Consider the following 17,906-nt stretch of genomic DNA (forward strand, 5'->3'; position numbering starts at 1 on the left):
TAGGATGCTGGCGCTTCACGGCAAATAAAAGAGATAGGAGGGCGATGACTGATGAGAGCATAGGAGGGGTTTGCAATGCTTTCTTTTCTGTCGAAGACGGCTCCACCACGTACATGGTCTCTCTCTGATGTCACCGAATTGATAAGATTTGGGTTTCTTTTCGCCTTTTTTTTTTTTATGAGATCTTTTATCTTTACCACATTCTTGTCTGTAAAGTAGTTTCCTTGCTGCTAAAGCATCCAATAAACGCCGCTTCAATATATTTTCCTCCATGCCCTTTATAAGCTCCTAATCATGGCTTCACCCCATCGCGCCTTGTATTAATTCATCATCTTATTATCATCAGAACCATAATTTTCCTGTGCAAAGCTTCCACTAAATATAGGAAAGACAAGAAACACAGGTCACCAAACTCAATAAGCCTGTGCGTGTAATGAACTAATGACATTCAGCTCGACTTCCTCGTTCCCTTCACTATCAAAATCACGTGATTCGAATAAAATATTTAATTAGTTCTAAATAAGATAATGGGTTAATTGGCAAGCATCCCGGTGACTTTATTTTTACAAGATTAAATTTCATATACCACAGAAAATGAAGTAGATGTATGGAAAGAATCCATTTTGGGAAAAGTTGTACAGTTTCTGTTTTGGAATCTTAGGCAGGATAAAAGTATGAGTTTGATACTTGATTGATCTGCTGGATTGATATTACCCTCTCGTTGTTTTCGCAACTTGGGACGTTTGGAGACTTAACCTGTTCCCACGGTGCTTTTAAAAAAACAAGCAGAGAGGCCCAAACAACATCCACGACTATGTTCTAGGAGTATCACATTTTGCTTGTAGCTTTCCTTCCTGACTTTTTAGCACAGGGGGTGTGACACCTATTTTTCCACTCGCATAACTGGACATGATGTTACTATTTCAGCCATCCCCGGTGCCAAACTTCACTCAGAAGATTTATTATCTATCAAAATAAAAAATATAGAAAATAATTTTTAATAAATATTTAATTTAGTAAGTAATAATTTATGAGACGCGGAACAAGACATTTGCATGGTGGACAAATGCCACGGCGTTGTAACCTATCCCAACCACCACAAGGGTCAGTGTGTCACGCCACTGTCAAGCGTTCACTTCCTGCAACATGTATTCTGCCCTCGCGAGGAAAGAAAATTACTGTTTAACTCCCGTTGCCACTCATTGTTAATTGGCAATTAATTGTGATTTTCAGGAAATGAAAAATCCACGATGTCAACGCTCTATTCTATCGGTACCAGACCCTAAACACTGCTAAACCTTGAACCGATCCTCAATCCCACGAATCATGTCTTCTTCGTTTCATATCACAGAGAGGAAGCTAAAGAATAAAGATTGACAAATTTAGCTGAATTGTAAACTCTTCGAAAAGGCCAGCACCCGCGATTGTGATATCCAAAAAGTAGAAACATGTTTGGCTTCCACCCACCGACTAAAAAGGATTCTCAAACACTTTCCTTCTCTCTCTCTCTCTCTCTCTCTCTCTCTCAAAATAAAAAAGAAAATAAAATAAAAAGGATGTAAACTGTAAAGGACACAATGGTCAATACCACCCAGCATCAGGCATTTCATTATAATTCCAAAGACGGCGCACAATAGTCATAAGCAAACCGTCCAAAAAGCCAAAGTAGAAGCACATGATCCCATAAGCCATAATGGAAGAAACCGCAACCATATTGGCTGCACTCTCCGCCCTCCCTCCTCCTCACCTCTCCGATCTCATCCACTCCATCGCCTCCGTCGTCCACCACCACCACCTCCGCCTCGCCTCCGTCCTCTCTTCCCAATCCCTCTTCTCCCTCGCCCTCCATTACCTCCACTCTCTCTCCCTTCCCCAAAAGTCCCTCCTTATTGCCCGCCACCTCCTCTCTTTTCTCCACATCCTCACGCGCCACCTCCAACCGCCGCCTCCTCCATTATCTGCCCTCACGAGACAGCGTGACCTCGACGCCGTTCTGCTGCTCCTCTTATTCTGCGATGCCCACCAGCACCACCCGCAAGCTCTCGAAACGCCAGTCTGCAATTGGCGCAGAAATCTGAGCAGGCTTTTCTCCGATAAATTGTTGGGGATGTCTTCTACTTTTATCGGGGAATGCAGTGCCGCTATTCTGATTCCCTGTATTGAGATGGTAATCCGGTGCCGGAGGCTGGTGGGTTCGATGGACTGCGGCGGAGGAAAGGGTGGCGGGGAAGTGGCGGCGTCGAGGGCGGCCGTGGTGGCGCTGCCGCGAGTGGAGGTGAGAGCGGGTGGAAGGGAGTGCGTGATATGCAAAGAGGAGATGAGAGTGGGGAGGGATGTGTGCGAACTGCCATGTCAGCACGTGTTTCATTGGAACTGCATATTACCGTGGTTGAGTAAAAAGAATACGTGTCCCTGCTGCAGGTTCCGGCTACCGTCCGATGATGTGCTTAGAGAGATCCAACGGCTGTGGGAGGTCTTGGTCAAAACGTGTGGGGCAGAGTTGGGGGATTGAATCTGGAGACACCATAGGGGCGGGGCCCACGGAATGGGTGAATAGCGAAGGCTCGTGTTTGGTCCTTGCTCGTTTGCTTGTTGGATACGACTATTAATTTTGGAGGTTTGCGTGCATGGTGTATACTGTACTGTATAGATAGATGCTCGTGTGGTTAAGGGGAGAAACGCAATTTAAATACGTCCAAATCAACGAGATAGGCTCAATTGTGTTTTAAATTATTGGGTCCCCACTTCCCCGTAACGGATAGTGTACGTGGAAATAAATTGTAGGGCAATTTACATCCTAGCCTTCTACAAAGTGTTAGGAGTAGCACGTTTTAGAGCTTGCTCATGTTGAGACCTTCGGTTTTTTTTTTTTTTTTTGTCCGCCATGATTATGTGAGGAGTTAATTTTGTATTTATTGCTGATTTTCTGTGTGGCTCATGATTCATGGGGTACCATTCAAGTCAACAAATGAATCCAGGTCTCGAATTAAAATGCCTTGAAACACACAGCTCTTGATGGAAAGAGGGAGACAAATTCCTTGCCATTAATGAGGAGTTTGATATCGTCCTATACAAATTTTACAAAACATGTACCCGCCAGAATGCTTCACTTCTGGTGCTTTATATAAGCAGGTTTAGAAGGTTTTGATTATTCTGAACGTATAAATTATTTCACAATTTATGTGATATTAATTATTTTATTCCAAATTCATCTCCTCAATTTCAATAAAAGAATAGAGAATATGCTTATCAAATTTATAGTATTTATTGGAAATAAAGATCGAACTCATTGCAATTTCTAAACAATTTTAATGATATGGCTAATTTTTCTGTTCCTTGCATCCAAACAATTAGCCACTACTCCTTGTTTCAAGGAGGAAGGCTCGTGCCATTGAACCAAATGGTTCTGGGCGAAAAAGTAGAAGCCACCGCAGAGTAGAATAGCTCGAGGGAAAATCTTCACGTGATAATTCACTGCCGCCCCTAAAACTCATCCTTCCATGGCTCCATCTATAATTCTATATACCCTGGTAAGAGATTCAATCATAGCCCACCTCTTCCAGGCCCAATCGCCACATATTCTGGCCCATTAGTCTCACACTTACAGTTCCATTCCACGTTATCATTAAGGCCATCCATTACACATAGTTTTTTCCTTTTTGGATCACCTGATCGATGTGGGCTCTGTCTTAGAGCCAGCCCAGATGCTTGGTCCAACCCTTTTTCACCTCCCATTAGAGCCGGTAATTTGGACCGAGCCTGAAGGGCCATCCTGAACTCGCCCGAAAAATTTAGGACTAAGCCCAAAAAAATATTATTTTTTTATTGTTCGGACCCAAGAAAATTCGGGCCAAGCCCAATCGGGTTCGGGCTTAGCCCGAATACCCAAATAAAAAAATAAATTTTAAAAAATATATAAAAATATGATAAATATTATTTAATTTTTCAATTTTTATATCATTTTATATCAAAATACTATATATATAAGTGTTTAATGTATGTATTTTTTAAAAAAAAATTAAAAATAGTTATATTTCATATTTTTATTTTTTTAATCAATAAAATATCTCAAAATAATATTTAAAATATATTTTAATATTAATTTTAATATTTTAAGACCCAATTTTTGTTAAAAAAAATTTTGAGTCCTATAAATCATTTGCATATAAAAAATAATTTTATATTTTTTATAAATTAAGATAATTAATTTTAAAGTAAAAATAAAATTAAAAATAATTTTAAAATAAAATTTAGGCATGTATGAATTTTTGACTCTACTACTAGATAAACATAATAAATAAATAATATTTTTAAATAATTACTTGGTTATTGTCAATACTAGATTTGGTTAAAAATTAAGAGTAAACTAGAGTACAAATCTCTTTTATGTAAGAGTTAAACAATATAAAAAGTTAAAGAAAAATGATTTCAAAAAAATAATATTTACTCATATTTAAATAAATTTTTTATATAATAAAATGATGGAAATTTTTTTATATTTATAAAAATGAAAAGTATAATTTACCTAAAAGTTATTAAAAATTTTAAACTAATCGAGATAATAATTTTAAGTTAGTAATCTAACTGTGATTGAATTGAGATTAGCTTAATCATAATTAAAATAATATAATTTAATTAAAATATATAAAATATTTATATATAACTATGATAAGAGCAATATTTAAACAACTAAAACATTAATTTTTAAGTAAAGGAAACATTCATGAATAAATTATATATAATACAACAAAATAATAACAGAGCTACTTAAATATAAAGTTCATAAGTTATTTTTTATTTTATTTTTTTAAAATTAAGATAATATTTTACGCTTAATAGAATTATTTAAAAATTAAAATTGATTCAAAAATAAAGAAAAAATATTTTTAAAAAGTTTCGGGTATTCGGGCCAGCCCGAATAAGCCCAAAGCCCGAAGGTATTAGGGCCGGGCTTGGCTATATGGGTTTTTAGAAAGGGTAGGATGCTTTAAGCCCAATCCGAATAAACTCGGCCCGAATTGAGCTTGACCCGAATAAACCCGACTCGCCCGAATTACCAGCTCTACCTCCCATATCCTGAAATTATTATTTTAATTTAAGCACTAATTAGTGATTACTCTTTTGTTGCCAATGTAATTGCTACCAATGTAAACTAGCACGTGCTTTCGTGAACTAAATCAATCACTCTCTTGGAAAATGAAAATCTCACGTAAAATCCAAGTCTTCACTCTTGGCTGATGATCATGGGGAACAGATAACAACTACTAGTACATGAGCGGTTCCCTTCTCTGGCGGCAAGAGTTACAGACTCATTTCCATATCTTTCGCTACCATTATTTTTCATTTGAGAAGAATAAGTAAAGAACTAGTCTCTTCTGAGTTTCGAAAAGTTCTCATTCAATCATGCTTAAAATAAAAATAATTACAAGTGAATTGAGGCTTTTGTATTTAAAATGTCATGTAGAAATAAATCAAGTGTTTCAATTGCTTTTGAATTAATAATTCTAACTCATTAAATTGAAAAACAAAAGTTGGTTGGCACTTTGCAAAGCCTAATGTCATTTATCCAGTAGCTCTGGGAAACAAAACTGCAATTTTGTGTTGAATTAATTGTTTTTAAGTTGAAATGGAAAATTGGAAGTGGTTTTGGCTTTGAATATCTCAAGTATTTACTCAACTTGGTTTTGCCCTCGTGATGGTTTCTCGCCGCAAGATCACGGTGTCTCCATTGTTAGAGACTTAACTATTTAAAATGCTACTTGCTTGTCTGCTAATTCATGAAACAAATTTCTTATTCATTCTCTTTACAATGATCAGATTGCTTCTATCATTCTTAACTATCCATTGTCTTGCTTTGAGCAAAGAGACTCATTAAATTGGTCAGGCTCTACCTCTGAGCCTATATTGCAAAGTGCAAAGGATAGTTTTCACCTACTCATTAACCAATCCAATTTTCATTGTCTTTTGATACTTAAATCTCTCTGATCTTTTTTATAAAAATTAAGGTTGCCTATGAAATACATCATTCTTACTTGGAAGCTTTAGTTTCGTCAAGCGCTACTCACAGGAGATGTTTTGCAGAAACATCATTTACCCAATACAATCCGGTGTCCTTTTGGTTGTGATGAAGCTGAATCTTTGGATCCTAATTTTTGTTCAGTGCCTCTTTTCTCATTCACTTTGGCTTGCATGCCTTTCACAAGTATTGTGGAATGACTACCCACCATCCTTAGTAAGCTCCATCAGGAAGGCTGATAATATTTGTTCTATTATCATTCTGGTAAATTTGCTTTGATGGTCAAGAAATAATGTCAACCATGGTGGAAACCCTGAAGTTCAATATCAATTGATTCAACAATTCAATGGTCATCGTTTTCTCTTGAAAAAACACACGTCAATGAAATTTGGCTCTTTCCTTTAACTCACACCATAGATCATGCATGCTTAACTGTTCAGTGGAATGCCACAATGGGTGGTCTATCTGGATAAAGAAGGTCAAGAAAAGGAATCTTATGCATTGTCCGGTCATAATTCAGTTAAGGGCACAAACTTTGCATACCATCATTATCAGAAAACATACTCAAGACACTATGCTCCTCTACCTCCTTTGTTTAAGAGCTTTGATTTGGCGGATTAAGAATTCATGCGGCAACCATCACACAGGCTTCAATTCCTTGCAACTGGATTGTGTCAACAAGTTCCTCGTCACTCAGGATTTGCTTCATTGGAGCTCTACTCATTTGTTTCTAGGGATATTTTTTCTCTACTATAGCCTCTCACACATTTTAATGCTAAGCTTGCAGATGCAGGTTTTTTCTTTTCAATTTTTTAGTTTTTTTTCCTTGAACTCTGTGTCTTGCACAATAATCTTTTTTATTGTAGTATAATTTGCTCCTTGCTTTGCTTCAAAAAAGGGAAACAAAACAGCATTGGCTTGGGGCTGTGTGGAGTGAATCTGAAAAAATTTCACGTGACATTTTCACAAACTGCTAAAGTAAACTGATCCAAATCGAATCCATTCAGCACCCATTTGGGATGGTTCCGGGGACAAGGACCCAAGACAAGTGAAGAGGAAGCCAAATTGTTGCGCGTCACGTGCCTACATATTCATACAAGCAGACATGTTAATCTGTTCCTGCACTCTCAACTTTGAAGTCTTTCCGCACTCTGCTTCGTTTATCTAATGACTGCTAGTCTGCCACATTCCATCCTGGAATTTACAAAGGCCGGTGATCAACTGGTTGAATTGGCTATTTTCATGTGAAGCTGTTCACTGAGGCCTGCCTGTGTATTAATGGACCCAGTACGTAACACAGCAGTAATTGTCTGTTACCTCCTTACTTTACTAATGCCATTTATTGTCACACATTCCAAACAAGCTGAGGACCTGAGACTAAATTAAGTTGAATTGATACTTGATAGTAGTATTGTGTGTATTCTCTTCATTTGAATACCAAAATCTTGTCTTGTTCACTGTACTACAAACAAAACTCTTCGGCAGTGAATCCCACGCTCATTCTTGATTTTCGAATACCATGGTGGCATTTTTGTTTCTTTAAACGTGTGTAAGCATCATCACGGATTCTCCTTGTAACCGAACCGAACCAGTCCAGGACGGCATTTATTTATTTATTTCTTCTTTCCTCGAGAACAACTTCACTGTAATTTAGGGTTTGAATTTGATGATTTAAACGTGTGGTGGTTCGGTTGTGTGTACTGACAAGTTGATGCAACGAAACGACGGAGAATAGGCAAATGGTAGGTGCTGTTCCAGGCAACGATGTCTGTAATAAATGGAGGTGAGTTTTTGAATTTTCCTTCGTTTTCCTTGTCCTCTATCTATGTACCTTAGGACTTATCCTGTACATTTCAAAATGTGTCATCTCAGTGACGAGAAAATGGAAGGAAAAGAGGGTTTCAGCGCTATCGAGTGCCTCAGAGCAAGATTGCTCGCAGAGAGACACGCCTCAAAACTGGCCAATGACGAAGCAGAATCTCTAGGCCTCAAGGTATTCTGTTCATATTCCCTCTTTCTCACTTTCTCTCTATTCTGTGGTTCGTCCTCATTCTCCAGAAAAGTGTGGTGCGCAGTTGATTGAGCTGGAAAACAAACTCAGACAAGAGATTAAATTCAAAGAGAGAGCCGAGAGAAGGCTCCGATTTTTGGAGAAGAAGCTCAAGTCTTTCAACATTTCATCCACATCAGGGGAATCTGAGCAATCTTATTCATCAGGGAAGTGTGAGAGTTCATTGACAACAAATAGTTCAGCTTCCACGGATGCAGAAGAGAACGAAACAGAGCCTCATTCAGCAAATTCACCTATCTCTGGGATTCAAACCCATAATGGTCCTCCTGTTTCAAAAGATTTTGACTGCCCTCAAGATCTGCGCGAGAATCCAAGTCCAAATTCCGAAGATTTCAACAACAACGAAAGCAGGTGCTTGATTTCAACATGCAGAACCATTACATCTGATTATTTGAAGCTAATATAGTTAACAAGCATTTGTTTAAATTGAAGTAGCTGACTCTCTGTGTCAGGCTTTCGTTTTCAAGCTCGAAATCGTCAGCAAGAGATTCCGTTAGTCAGGGCACTAATATTTACAGCTCACGCACGACAAGCCCAAGCAGCTCCAGCTCCCATGAAGAACCTGGTCATCATGATCCAAATCTGAGCTCTGATAATGTGAAGAACGATGAAATGAGGGATGGAATTTGAGGAAGCAGTTCTTTATCTCATGATTTCACTTGTCACGTGGCTGAGAATTTCGGGTTTCTGGGGCAAGCACAAAAACCATCTATGATGATGATAGAAGAGTGTAATAGAAGCTGGGTGGCTGCATGCCAAGAGAAGCTTCTGGGCTTGACGGGAAGAAGACCAGTAAGAAACACAGTAACAGTGCTGAATAATTTGTATGTTTTAGTATAGAAAATTAGAAATTAGAACGTGGGAGATAGATTAAGGAAGGCGAGCCAGACGAGATCACAAGAAGCAGAGTGGGAAAGTTAGTGCGAATGATCACAGAAAGCATGTGAGTGTGACGATTTAACTTTGTGGGTGTAAATGTAAATGAATTCTGGGTTGGTGAATGTGGCCACTTGATCCTTGTGCTTTCTTGGTTTAAGAGTAGGACGGGTAGGTTGAGATCGAAGAGCATAATAAGTTGACCTAATTAATGGCCTCACTAGATGGGTGTGACGATGGATAAGGATTCCATAAATTTTGATTCAATAGCTGCAATATATCCATCATAGTATATATGCATGCAATAAGAATAAATAGGACCATTCTACAAAAAATAAACAAACAAATAGGACCATTTCAAGAGGTGATTTATTTTTAATCAATTAATATTTTGTTATGATTATTTGATTAGATATAATTCAAGTTGAATCTCACGTTCTCTTCAAATAAAACAATTCCATATCGAAGAAGACACGCCAAGTTTTTTTGCCAATAATTATGCTTTTTGTTTGATTCCTCGAAATTCACTGGTTCAACAAGAAGGCAACAGAAATGGAACGCTTGCTGGTAATGCAAAAAGAAAAGAAAAACAGCGTACGCTGGCCTCAATTTGGACTTTCGTAGCTTGTGAAATGGGAAGCATGTCCAAACTCCGAACAAGACTACAGAGGATTCCCCTAATGTTTCTTCATAAATTTATTATTTAAAACGTTATTCATAAGAAAAGTTTGAAAGTAATATAAAACTAATGTACATGAATTCTTGCAAATTATTTGGTTTTTCTTATTAAATATAAAACTATATAAAAAAAACAAGATATTATGAAACGAGTGAAGGATTAGAGTCGTTGGGGTAGTTTTGGGTGAGAGTGAAAGCGGCATATCGAGAGTCCAGGACGAGACACTTGTGGCTGTGGGATGGACTAGGCTGTAGAGAGAAGCTAAGAGAATGAACCAGAAGCTTCTTTAATGTGCTTGTGATCTCACATTTATGGAATGTGTCTCTTTGAATGACCTAAAGGACTCGGCAAAATTCATCCAACACGAGAATATGCCTTCTTCGCTTCTTCCATAGATGATGGGTTACTTATGTACTTGTATTTAAATGACAAGGCATACAACAGGCATCTTATCGAGTATCTCAAACATGTATCCACTTAAAATGATTATAGAGATCTCATCCGTAAATAATTAAGGTGCAGCTTCTTGCAAGGTCTCATCCAGGACAATAAGGCAATTGAATCAAAGGCTTGACTAAATACATTAATTATCATCCAAATATGGTAGCTTAATTTATGAGTATTTTAGAAGGGTTCAACATTTGCTGGGCAATGAAGTCTAACAAAGTTAATGTTTACTCTAACTTTACAAAGGTGCTTACACTAATACGCATAGAGTTCTCCACCAATCATCCACAAATTATAACCATCAACAATATCAGAAAATTACTATGAGAGATTGAACGGTCACTTTTGGTCACACCTTTAGGAAAGCTAATAAATGCACAGATTAGATGACTCACCTAACTTCTATCGATAATTTAAATATTTAAATTTTTAATGATCTACCTTTTGATTGTATGAATTTTTTGTAAACTGATAAGATTTAAGTTGTCTATCTACATAGATTAATCCCGTGGCCTTTTTATTAAAAAAAATGAATTATAGAGATGAACAAAAAAAAAATCAAAGCACATCAAAATAGTAACCATGAGTTTTTGAAAAATCATGAGGTTGTTATGCTTTGGTTGTGAGACTTTTTATGATATCATTTTTGAGAAATTGTTTGGCAAAAGAAAATTTAATTAAGTATTAATTAATTAATTTCAATCTCGTGAATTTAGGAGAAATTGTTTTATACATATAATAACGTGGTGGGAAAAAAAATAAAACTTAATTAATGAATTTAAGAGATTTTATTTGACCAAGCAACACATTCTTGTCCCCAAAACCAAAAAAGCAAAATAAAAAAGGCCATCACTGTGTCAGAACCATTTTCATTTTTTTTTAAAAAAAATGGAAAGTTGGCTCTCGAACAAATCGTCTAATGAGCTGGCGTGGAGTCAGGAGCCTCCTTCCTCAGTGAGTCAGCATGGCAAGCGGGACGATTATTTTTAGGGTTAAGATATTAAAATACTTAATCGATCAAAAACATTTAACAGCCTAAAAAAAAAAAAATAGTAAAAATATTGATAACGTTATTGGATTCAGATCCTCTCAACAGCGTCTCCCTCAACGTCCCAAATCTTAACCGTTCAATAAATATTTAATATCTCATACTTTACCACATCATTTTTTATAAAAATAATTTTATTTTTTATTTTCAAAATTTATTCTGAAAAATTATCCTTAAAATTTTTATAAAGGGATTTATAGTATAACTTATTTAAACTCTAACTTGACTTATTTAATAAAAATCTATTTTTAAAAAAATTATAAAGTAAGTTAGACTCTAAGCGAGTACTTACAGTCTGACTTATTGTAGCTCAGACGTAATATATTTAATAAAAATTTATTTTAAAAATTTATAGAGTAAGTTAGACTATAAGTAAATATTTATAATCTGGCTTATTGAAACTATGACTTGATCTATTTAATGAAAATTTATTTAAAAAATCTAGAGAGAAATTTTTTAGAATAAGTTTTGAAAATAGAAATGAAATAAAGAATAAAATTATTTGTATATGAAATGATGTGGCAAAATATGAGATATTAGATATTTATTGAAGGGTTGAGATTTGGGACATTGAGGGATGCTGAGGGAGACGCTGCTAAGAGGATCTGGATCCTAACGTTATTAGAATTGATATAAAAATGACTAAACCATTAACTCTACCTTAACACCATAAGTTTTCAGTGTTAAATACTAATAATATTTGCCATGTGTCACTATTTGTTGATGTAAACTAAAAAAAGAGTAAAAATACCCATAAAATCATCAGTTAGGAGCATCTAGTAGTTTAAAATGATAAAAAGAGTAAAAATACCTATAATATTAATAAAATTGGTGTAAAAGTGACCAATTCATCAAACTCCATAAATGTTGATCATTTAATTGATATCCAAGTAGAAGTTGACTATTTTTTGTTGATGTAGATAAAAAATATTTTTAGGTCAATTTTTATAGAGGTTGTTCAATGATGTATCCCGCCAAATCTTATTTTTTTCACTTATCCGACCCCTCCCTCCCTTCCTTCTTACTCATTTTTCTTGTTTACAAAACTTGAGATTCAACAAAGTAAGATAGGTTGTGTACAATCAAAAATCAAGACTAAGCACATTTCTTATGTCACCTACTTTAAAAATATTTTCACAACCTTAAGCAATTTTATTCATGATATTTTGAAATTCTCAAATGGTTATCGTCACTGTTGCAATGAAACAAGTGATTTAACTTAATGTTCAGTTAATATGACATTTTTCCATATGGTATTAATATGATAACTGATCAACCTCTATAGAATTTCACTTAAAAATATTTTTTATCCACATCAGTGAAATAATAGTCAACTTCTGATTAAATGTTAGCTAAATGATCAACATTTAAGTAATTTAATGTATTTGTCACTTTTACTTCAACTTTGGTAACATTATAGGTATTTTTTTCTTTTTTGTCACTTTAAGCTATTAAATGCTTATGGTTGATGATTTCAAGAGTATTTTGGCTTTTTTTTTTATTTCACATCAACAAAGACTAACATATGGCAAATATAATCAGCATTTGATATTAAAAATTATCGGTGTTAAGACAAAGCTAATAGTTTGATCACTTTTATATCAACTTTGATAATGTTATAAATATTTTTGTTATTTTTTTTCACTTTAAGTTATGAGATACTTTTAGTCAATCACTTGATGGCTATTTTTGTATCTTAACCCTTTTTTTAAAATAATATTCTTTTTTTATGATATTCTATGATGAAATAAAAAAACTTGTTTTTGAATAAAGTATCATTTCATAAATTATAATTTTTAAAACACTCAATAAACATGATACATACTAAAAAAAAAATAAAGTATCCTTTGATAAAATCGTAATAATCATAAGACATAAATTTATATAATACATGATATTCATATTAGTAGATCAATATAAAATATAAAATTTGTAGAAAATTATATTATTCATAAATTTTAAATAGTTTAAATTTTCTTCACTATACGCAACATTTTTTTTAATTATCTTTTAGGCATTTTATTTTCCATCTCAAATTATAAAATAACTTGAAACAACTATACTTTACAAATTTATTTTTTAAAAATAAAAATATAAAATTTTAAAAACATCTTTTATTTAATATAATCTACACATTTAATTGTTTCATTACAACCATTTTAATTTTTTAGGTAAAGGGATAAAAATATTCACAAAATGATAAGCCAGGGACACTCAATATTTTGAAGTGAAGAAAAAGGCAAAAATACTTACAACATTACAAGGATGAGTGCAAAAGTAACTAAATCGTTAATTTTAACTTAACGCCATTAATTTTAAATAGTTCAGATTTTCTTCAGCTATATGAAACATTTTTTTAATTATCTTTTTAGGCATTTTATTTTCCATCTCAAATTATAAAATAACTTGAAACAACGACACTTTACAAATTTATTTTTTAAAAAATAAAAATATAAAATTTTAAAAATATCTTTTATTTAATATAATCTACGCATTTAATTGTTTCATTACAATCATTTTAATTTTTTGGGTAAAGGGGCAAAAATATTCACAAAATGATTAGGCAAGGATACTTAATATTCTGAAGCGAAGAAAAAGGCAAAAATACTCACAACATTACATGGGTGAGTGCAAAAGTAATCAAACTGTTAATTTTCACTTAACGCCATTAATTTTAATTGTTAAATGCTGACTATACATGCCACGTGTCAGCCTTTATTGGCATGGACTAATAAATAAATAAAAATACCTACGAAGTCATCAACTAAGAGCAAAAATACCTATAACGTTACTAGAGTTGGTGCAAAAGTGACCAATCTATCAAATCCTTTAAATGTTGATCGTTTCATTAACACCTAAGCAGAAGTTTACTATTTTTTTGTTGGTGTAGGTAAAAAATATTTTCAGATGAATTTTTACAAATGTTAATCGATTATCATATAAGTATCCATAATATTACTTTAGTAGGTATAATAGTAACTAATTCGTTAATATCCATATCACATGGTTTCTTTCCATTGCCACATATCTCGCCTCCTCCCTCCCTCCCTCCCTCTCCACTCGTTTTTTTTTATTTACAAAATCTGAGATTCAACATAGTGAGATAGGTTGCACACAATTGAAAATTGAAATTGAGCACATCTCTTACGTCACCCTACCTTAAAAATATTGTTACAACTTTAAGCAATATCACTTATGATAGGTTCAAAATTTTCAAATAGTTTTCATCACTACTGTAAAGAAACAAGCAATTTAATTTGATATTTAATTAAAATGACATTTTCTCACATGATATTCATACAATGACCAATTAACCTCTAGAGAATTTCATCTGAGAATATTTTTTATCCATATTAGCAAAAAAAATAGTCAACTTCTATTTAAATGTCAACTAAACAGTCAACATTCAAGGGATTTAATAGATTGGTCACTTTTGCACGAACTTTGATAACATTATGGATTTTTTTGCTCTTGGCTAACAATTTGGTGGATATTTTTTCCCCTTTATTAGTTCACGTTAGCAAAGACTGACACGTGGCATGCATAGTTAGCATCTAACAGTCAAAGTTAATGGTGTTAAGTCAAAGTTAACAGTTTGGTTACTTTTGTACCCACTCATATAACGTTACGTGTTTTTTTATTCTTTTTATCACTTCAGGATACTGGGTACCTCTAAGTGATTACTTTGTGGGTATTTTTGTCCCTTTACGTTAAGTTTTTCTTTAGTTAAAGAGTAATATTAAAAAAGTATGATTAATGAATAATTTTTTAATTAATTTGTCTTTTATTTTGAGATAATGAAAATCCTCCAAGATTATTTTATAATTTGGGATGAGAGTATTATATAACTTTATTTTTTTTCCTTAAAAATCCACACCCATATTAAATTCTTCTTGAGATAAAAATAGATGAATCTGGAAAATAAAGTCATAAAAAATATCCACTACCGTTGCCCAGATCAAATGCAAGAGTTAGAAAAACTGTCGGTCCTAACCTAAACGAAGCAATCCCGAACCTGAGAAGTTTTGAATTCTCACGAAAACTAAAACAAGGAAAAAATGATGTTATTAAGATATGAAATCGGAAAATACAAATGCTAGTATTAGGCAACCAAAGTGACCTAAAACTCAGCATCCCTGTTTAAAAAGGTCATGGAACCGAAATCTTGGCCATGGAAGCAAAAATGAAGATCACAAGGGACAAATGAAAGGCAAAAGAACCACGATGTCAGAGAGCTTGCAGCTCAAATCTCTCTTCATTTCCTAATCTCAGATCTTGTCTGACTCTGCTCTTAGCTTTGAAGATAATGTGCCATAAAGCTCCAAATGCTTCTCCATCCACTGTTCCCTTGGATCACTGAGATCTTCGACCAACTCTGTCGCATTCGATCTCTCTGTTCCTGAAACATGAAACACCACTAAGGTCCCAACACCCATTCAACTCAGATAAGGTACGGAGCATCAGAAGCACTCCTCCATATTTCTCTGAACTTTGCATGAAAACTTATGGTCTTCCTCACAAGGTATATTTCTCATTTACTTTAGCCCATACCCATATGGTCTTTTATCTGAACTCTGTTCACTTCTTGTCCTGTCTGCTTCTGGTGGTTATATATAGCTTCAGGAACTGTGATCTCGGGACAAGGACCTTAAGCTGAAAGCCTGAAACTGACGATCAGATTGGGTTCAGGTTCGATAAATCAATCAATTACTGCATCATTTGGATGATAATTCTGAAACATAAGCTTTTATTTGCCTAAGAAATGGTTAGATCCTGCTGGAAACCATCTGTCGAAGGTGAAGATGGAGACTTGAATGGGAGACTCGATGGATTGCTGTGGTATAAGGATTTGGGCAATCATGTTTATGGGGAATTCTCAATGGCAGTAATTCAGGCCAATAGTTCATTGGAGGATCGAAGCCAACTCGAATCTGGACCCTTCACTTCCAACCATTTGGGTCCTCAAGGAACTTTCATAGGTGTCTATGATGGTCACGGAGGATCAGAAGCCTCGCAGTTCGTCGCTGACAATCTCTTCTTCCATCTCAAGAGTATGCTCTCTCATCTTTATTATAACCTTACTGTTATCCCTAAGATCATTCTCACACGCAAATTTGCACAAACCCAGGAAACAAGTTTCGTTTTTTGTTTTTTTCGGTCATCTCATTCTAGAAGTCCTCAACAAACCATTATTGTGTGTAATTCAGGGTTTGCGAGTGAAAGGCAAGGCATGTCAGAAGATGTTATCAAAAGAGCATTTTGTGCAACAGAGGGGGATTTCATGTCTGTGGTGAAGAAGCAGTGGCAAAGTAGGCCAGAGGTTGCATCCACAGGAACATGTTGCTTGGTGGGGATGATTTGCAACGACATGCTGTATGTTGCAAATGCTGGGGATTCCCGGGTGGTATTAGGAAGAGAAGAGAAAGCAACGAAAGATATGGAAGCTGTCCAGTTATCTGCAGAACACAATGTCAACATACAAACTGTGAGAGATGAACTTCGGTCCAAGCACCCTTATGATTCACAAATTGTGGTCGCCAAACACAATGTCTGGAGAGTCAAAGGCCTCATACAGGTATTATTTTGGGATCTGCTTTACTCTTTAGATTATAGGCTCAAATTCCTTACAAGCAACCAAGAAAATTAGTTAATCTTGGTAATTCAAGTGTCAAGCTCCTGGGTAAGTTAATAAAGTTGTCTTCTTTTTGCAGGTTTCAAAATCCATTGGCGACGCATATTTGAAGAAGACAGAATTTAACAGAGAGCCTCTACCAATGAAGTATAGATTGCCCGAACCCTTGTTCAAGCCAATTCTCAGCTGTGAGCCATCAATATCAACCCATAGACTTGAACCACAGGATCAATTTCTCATTTTTGCTTCTGATGGATTATGGGAGCACCTCAGCAACCAAGAAGCCGTCAACATCGTCAGCAATAACCCACGCAATGTAAGGTCCCACTATTTCCCATTTGAGAATTTCGCAGCCATAATTGTATTTTGGAGTTCCCATATGACAAGTGGTTGTGTTTTTGTCGTTACACAGGGAATTGCTAGAAAGCTTGTGAAAGCCGCACTTCGAGAAGCTGCGAGGAAGAGAGAAATGAGATTCTCGGACCTCCAGAAGATAGAACAAGGAGTCAGGAGACACTTCCATGATGACATAACAGTAATAGTTGTATTTCTAAGTCCCAAGCTGACTCATAATAATGGCTTTCTCTCGGACCCTCCCCTTTCAATCAGAGGAGGTGGCTCTGCCGACTTGGAGTGCAAGTGATGATATTGAACTTGCTTTGATATCTCTCTAAGAATTCTAAAATGTCAAGAGTCCCGCAACAGCAGCAAAGCGGTTTCTAATTGAAACTTTCAAGATTCTCTGTAACAACGAAAGAGCTGATAATACAAGAGTAACAAGAATTTAGATGAGACAGCTTAAAGATGAGTTCATAAGTTCTGTTAAGTGTTAAATATTGGTTAAGATTAACATATTTTACCAATTTCCACGTACAATCCCACGGCTTCTATATTATAACTGTTACCGTTTATTCCTCTTTCTTTTTTTCTGGCGAAACAGACAATTTTTCCATGAACATTTTTTAAGAAAAATACTTAAGTAGATCAACTATATCACATTATTTATAATTTATTTAATTAAAATATTTTAAATAATTTAAAAAAATTTTATGTGATATTTTTTAATTAATTTTGTTCTCATAACTGAATGCAAATTTGATTTTTTTATCATTTCTCTGTCTACTATCATTAAAATAA

At 34.8% G+C, this 17,906-nt stretch overlaps 3 protein-coding genes across 5 annotated transcripts; all 3 read left to right on the forward strand.

Moving 5' to 3' along the window:
* The first annotated feature begins 1,584 nt into the window (after positions 1 to 1,584).
* Positions 1,585 to 3,002, forward strand: LOC129290197 (E3 ubiquitin-protein ligase SGR9, amyloplastic-like). Its single transcript, XM_054926911.1, has one exon. The coding sequence runs from the start codon at positions 1,694 to 1,696 to the stop codon at positions 2,510 to 2,512; it is 819 nt and encodes a 272-aa protein (XP_054782886.1). The 5' UTR covers positions 1,585 to 1,693; the 3' UTR covers positions 2,513 to 3,002.
* A 4,542-nt stretch (positions 3,003 to 7,544) lies between these two features.
* Positions 7,545 to 9,211, forward strand: LOC129309084 (uncharacterized). Of its 2 annotated transcripts, none has more exons than XM_054950451.1 (4): positions 7,545 to 7,799; positions 7,889 to 8,009; positions 8,080 to 8,438; positions 8,540 to 9,211. In XM_054950451.1, exons 1-4 carry the CDS (start codon positions 7,756 to 7,758, stop codon positions 8,715 to 8,717), a joined length of 702 nt encoding a protein of 233 aa, XP_054806426.1. In that variant the 5' UTR covers positions 7,545 to 7,755; the 3' UTR covers positions 8,718 to 9,211. The 2 variants fall into 2 exon arrangements, with proteins under 2 accessions (XP_054806426.1, XP_054806433.1); XM_054950458.1 differs by having other exon boundaries at positions 8,092 to 8,438.
* Positions 9,212 to 15,254: 6,043 nt separating this feature from the next.
* On the forward strand, positions 15,255 to 17,668 carry LOC129309075 (probable protein phosphatase 2C 48). 2 transcript variants are annotated; one of them, XM_054950437.1, is made up of 6 exons: positions 15,255 to 15,659; positions 15,755 to 15,826; positions 15,898 to 16,188; positions 16,345 to 16,712; positions 16,849 to 17,085; positions 17,182 to 17,668. In XM_054950437.1, the coding sequence occupies exons 3-6, from the start codon at positions 15,900 to 15,902 to the stop codon at positions 17,410 to 17,412; spliced, it is 1,125 nt and encodes a 374-aa protein (XP_054806412.1). In that variant the 5' UTR covers positions 15,255 to 15,659; positions 15,755 to 15,826; positions 15,898 to 15,899; the 3' UTR covers positions 17,413 to 17,668. The 2 variants fall into 2 exon arrangements, with proteins under 2 accessions (XP_054806412.1, XP_054806403.1); XM_054950428.1 differs by having other exon boundaries at positions 15,255 to 15,587; positions 15,755 to 16,188.
* The last annotated feature ends 238 nt before the right edge of the window (positions 17,669 to 17,906 follow it).

This window comes from Prosopis cineraria, unplaced genomic scaffold (genome assembly GCF_029017545.1).
Source record: "Prosopis cineraria cultivar Desert tree isolate PC_DT_omini unplaced genomic scaffold, ASM2901754v1 PC1, whole genome shotgun sequence".
In the NCBI taxonomy this organism is placed as follows: domain Eukaryota; kingdom Viridiplantae; phylum Streptophyta; class Magnoliopsida; order Fabales; family Fabaceae; genus Prosopis; species Prosopis cineraria.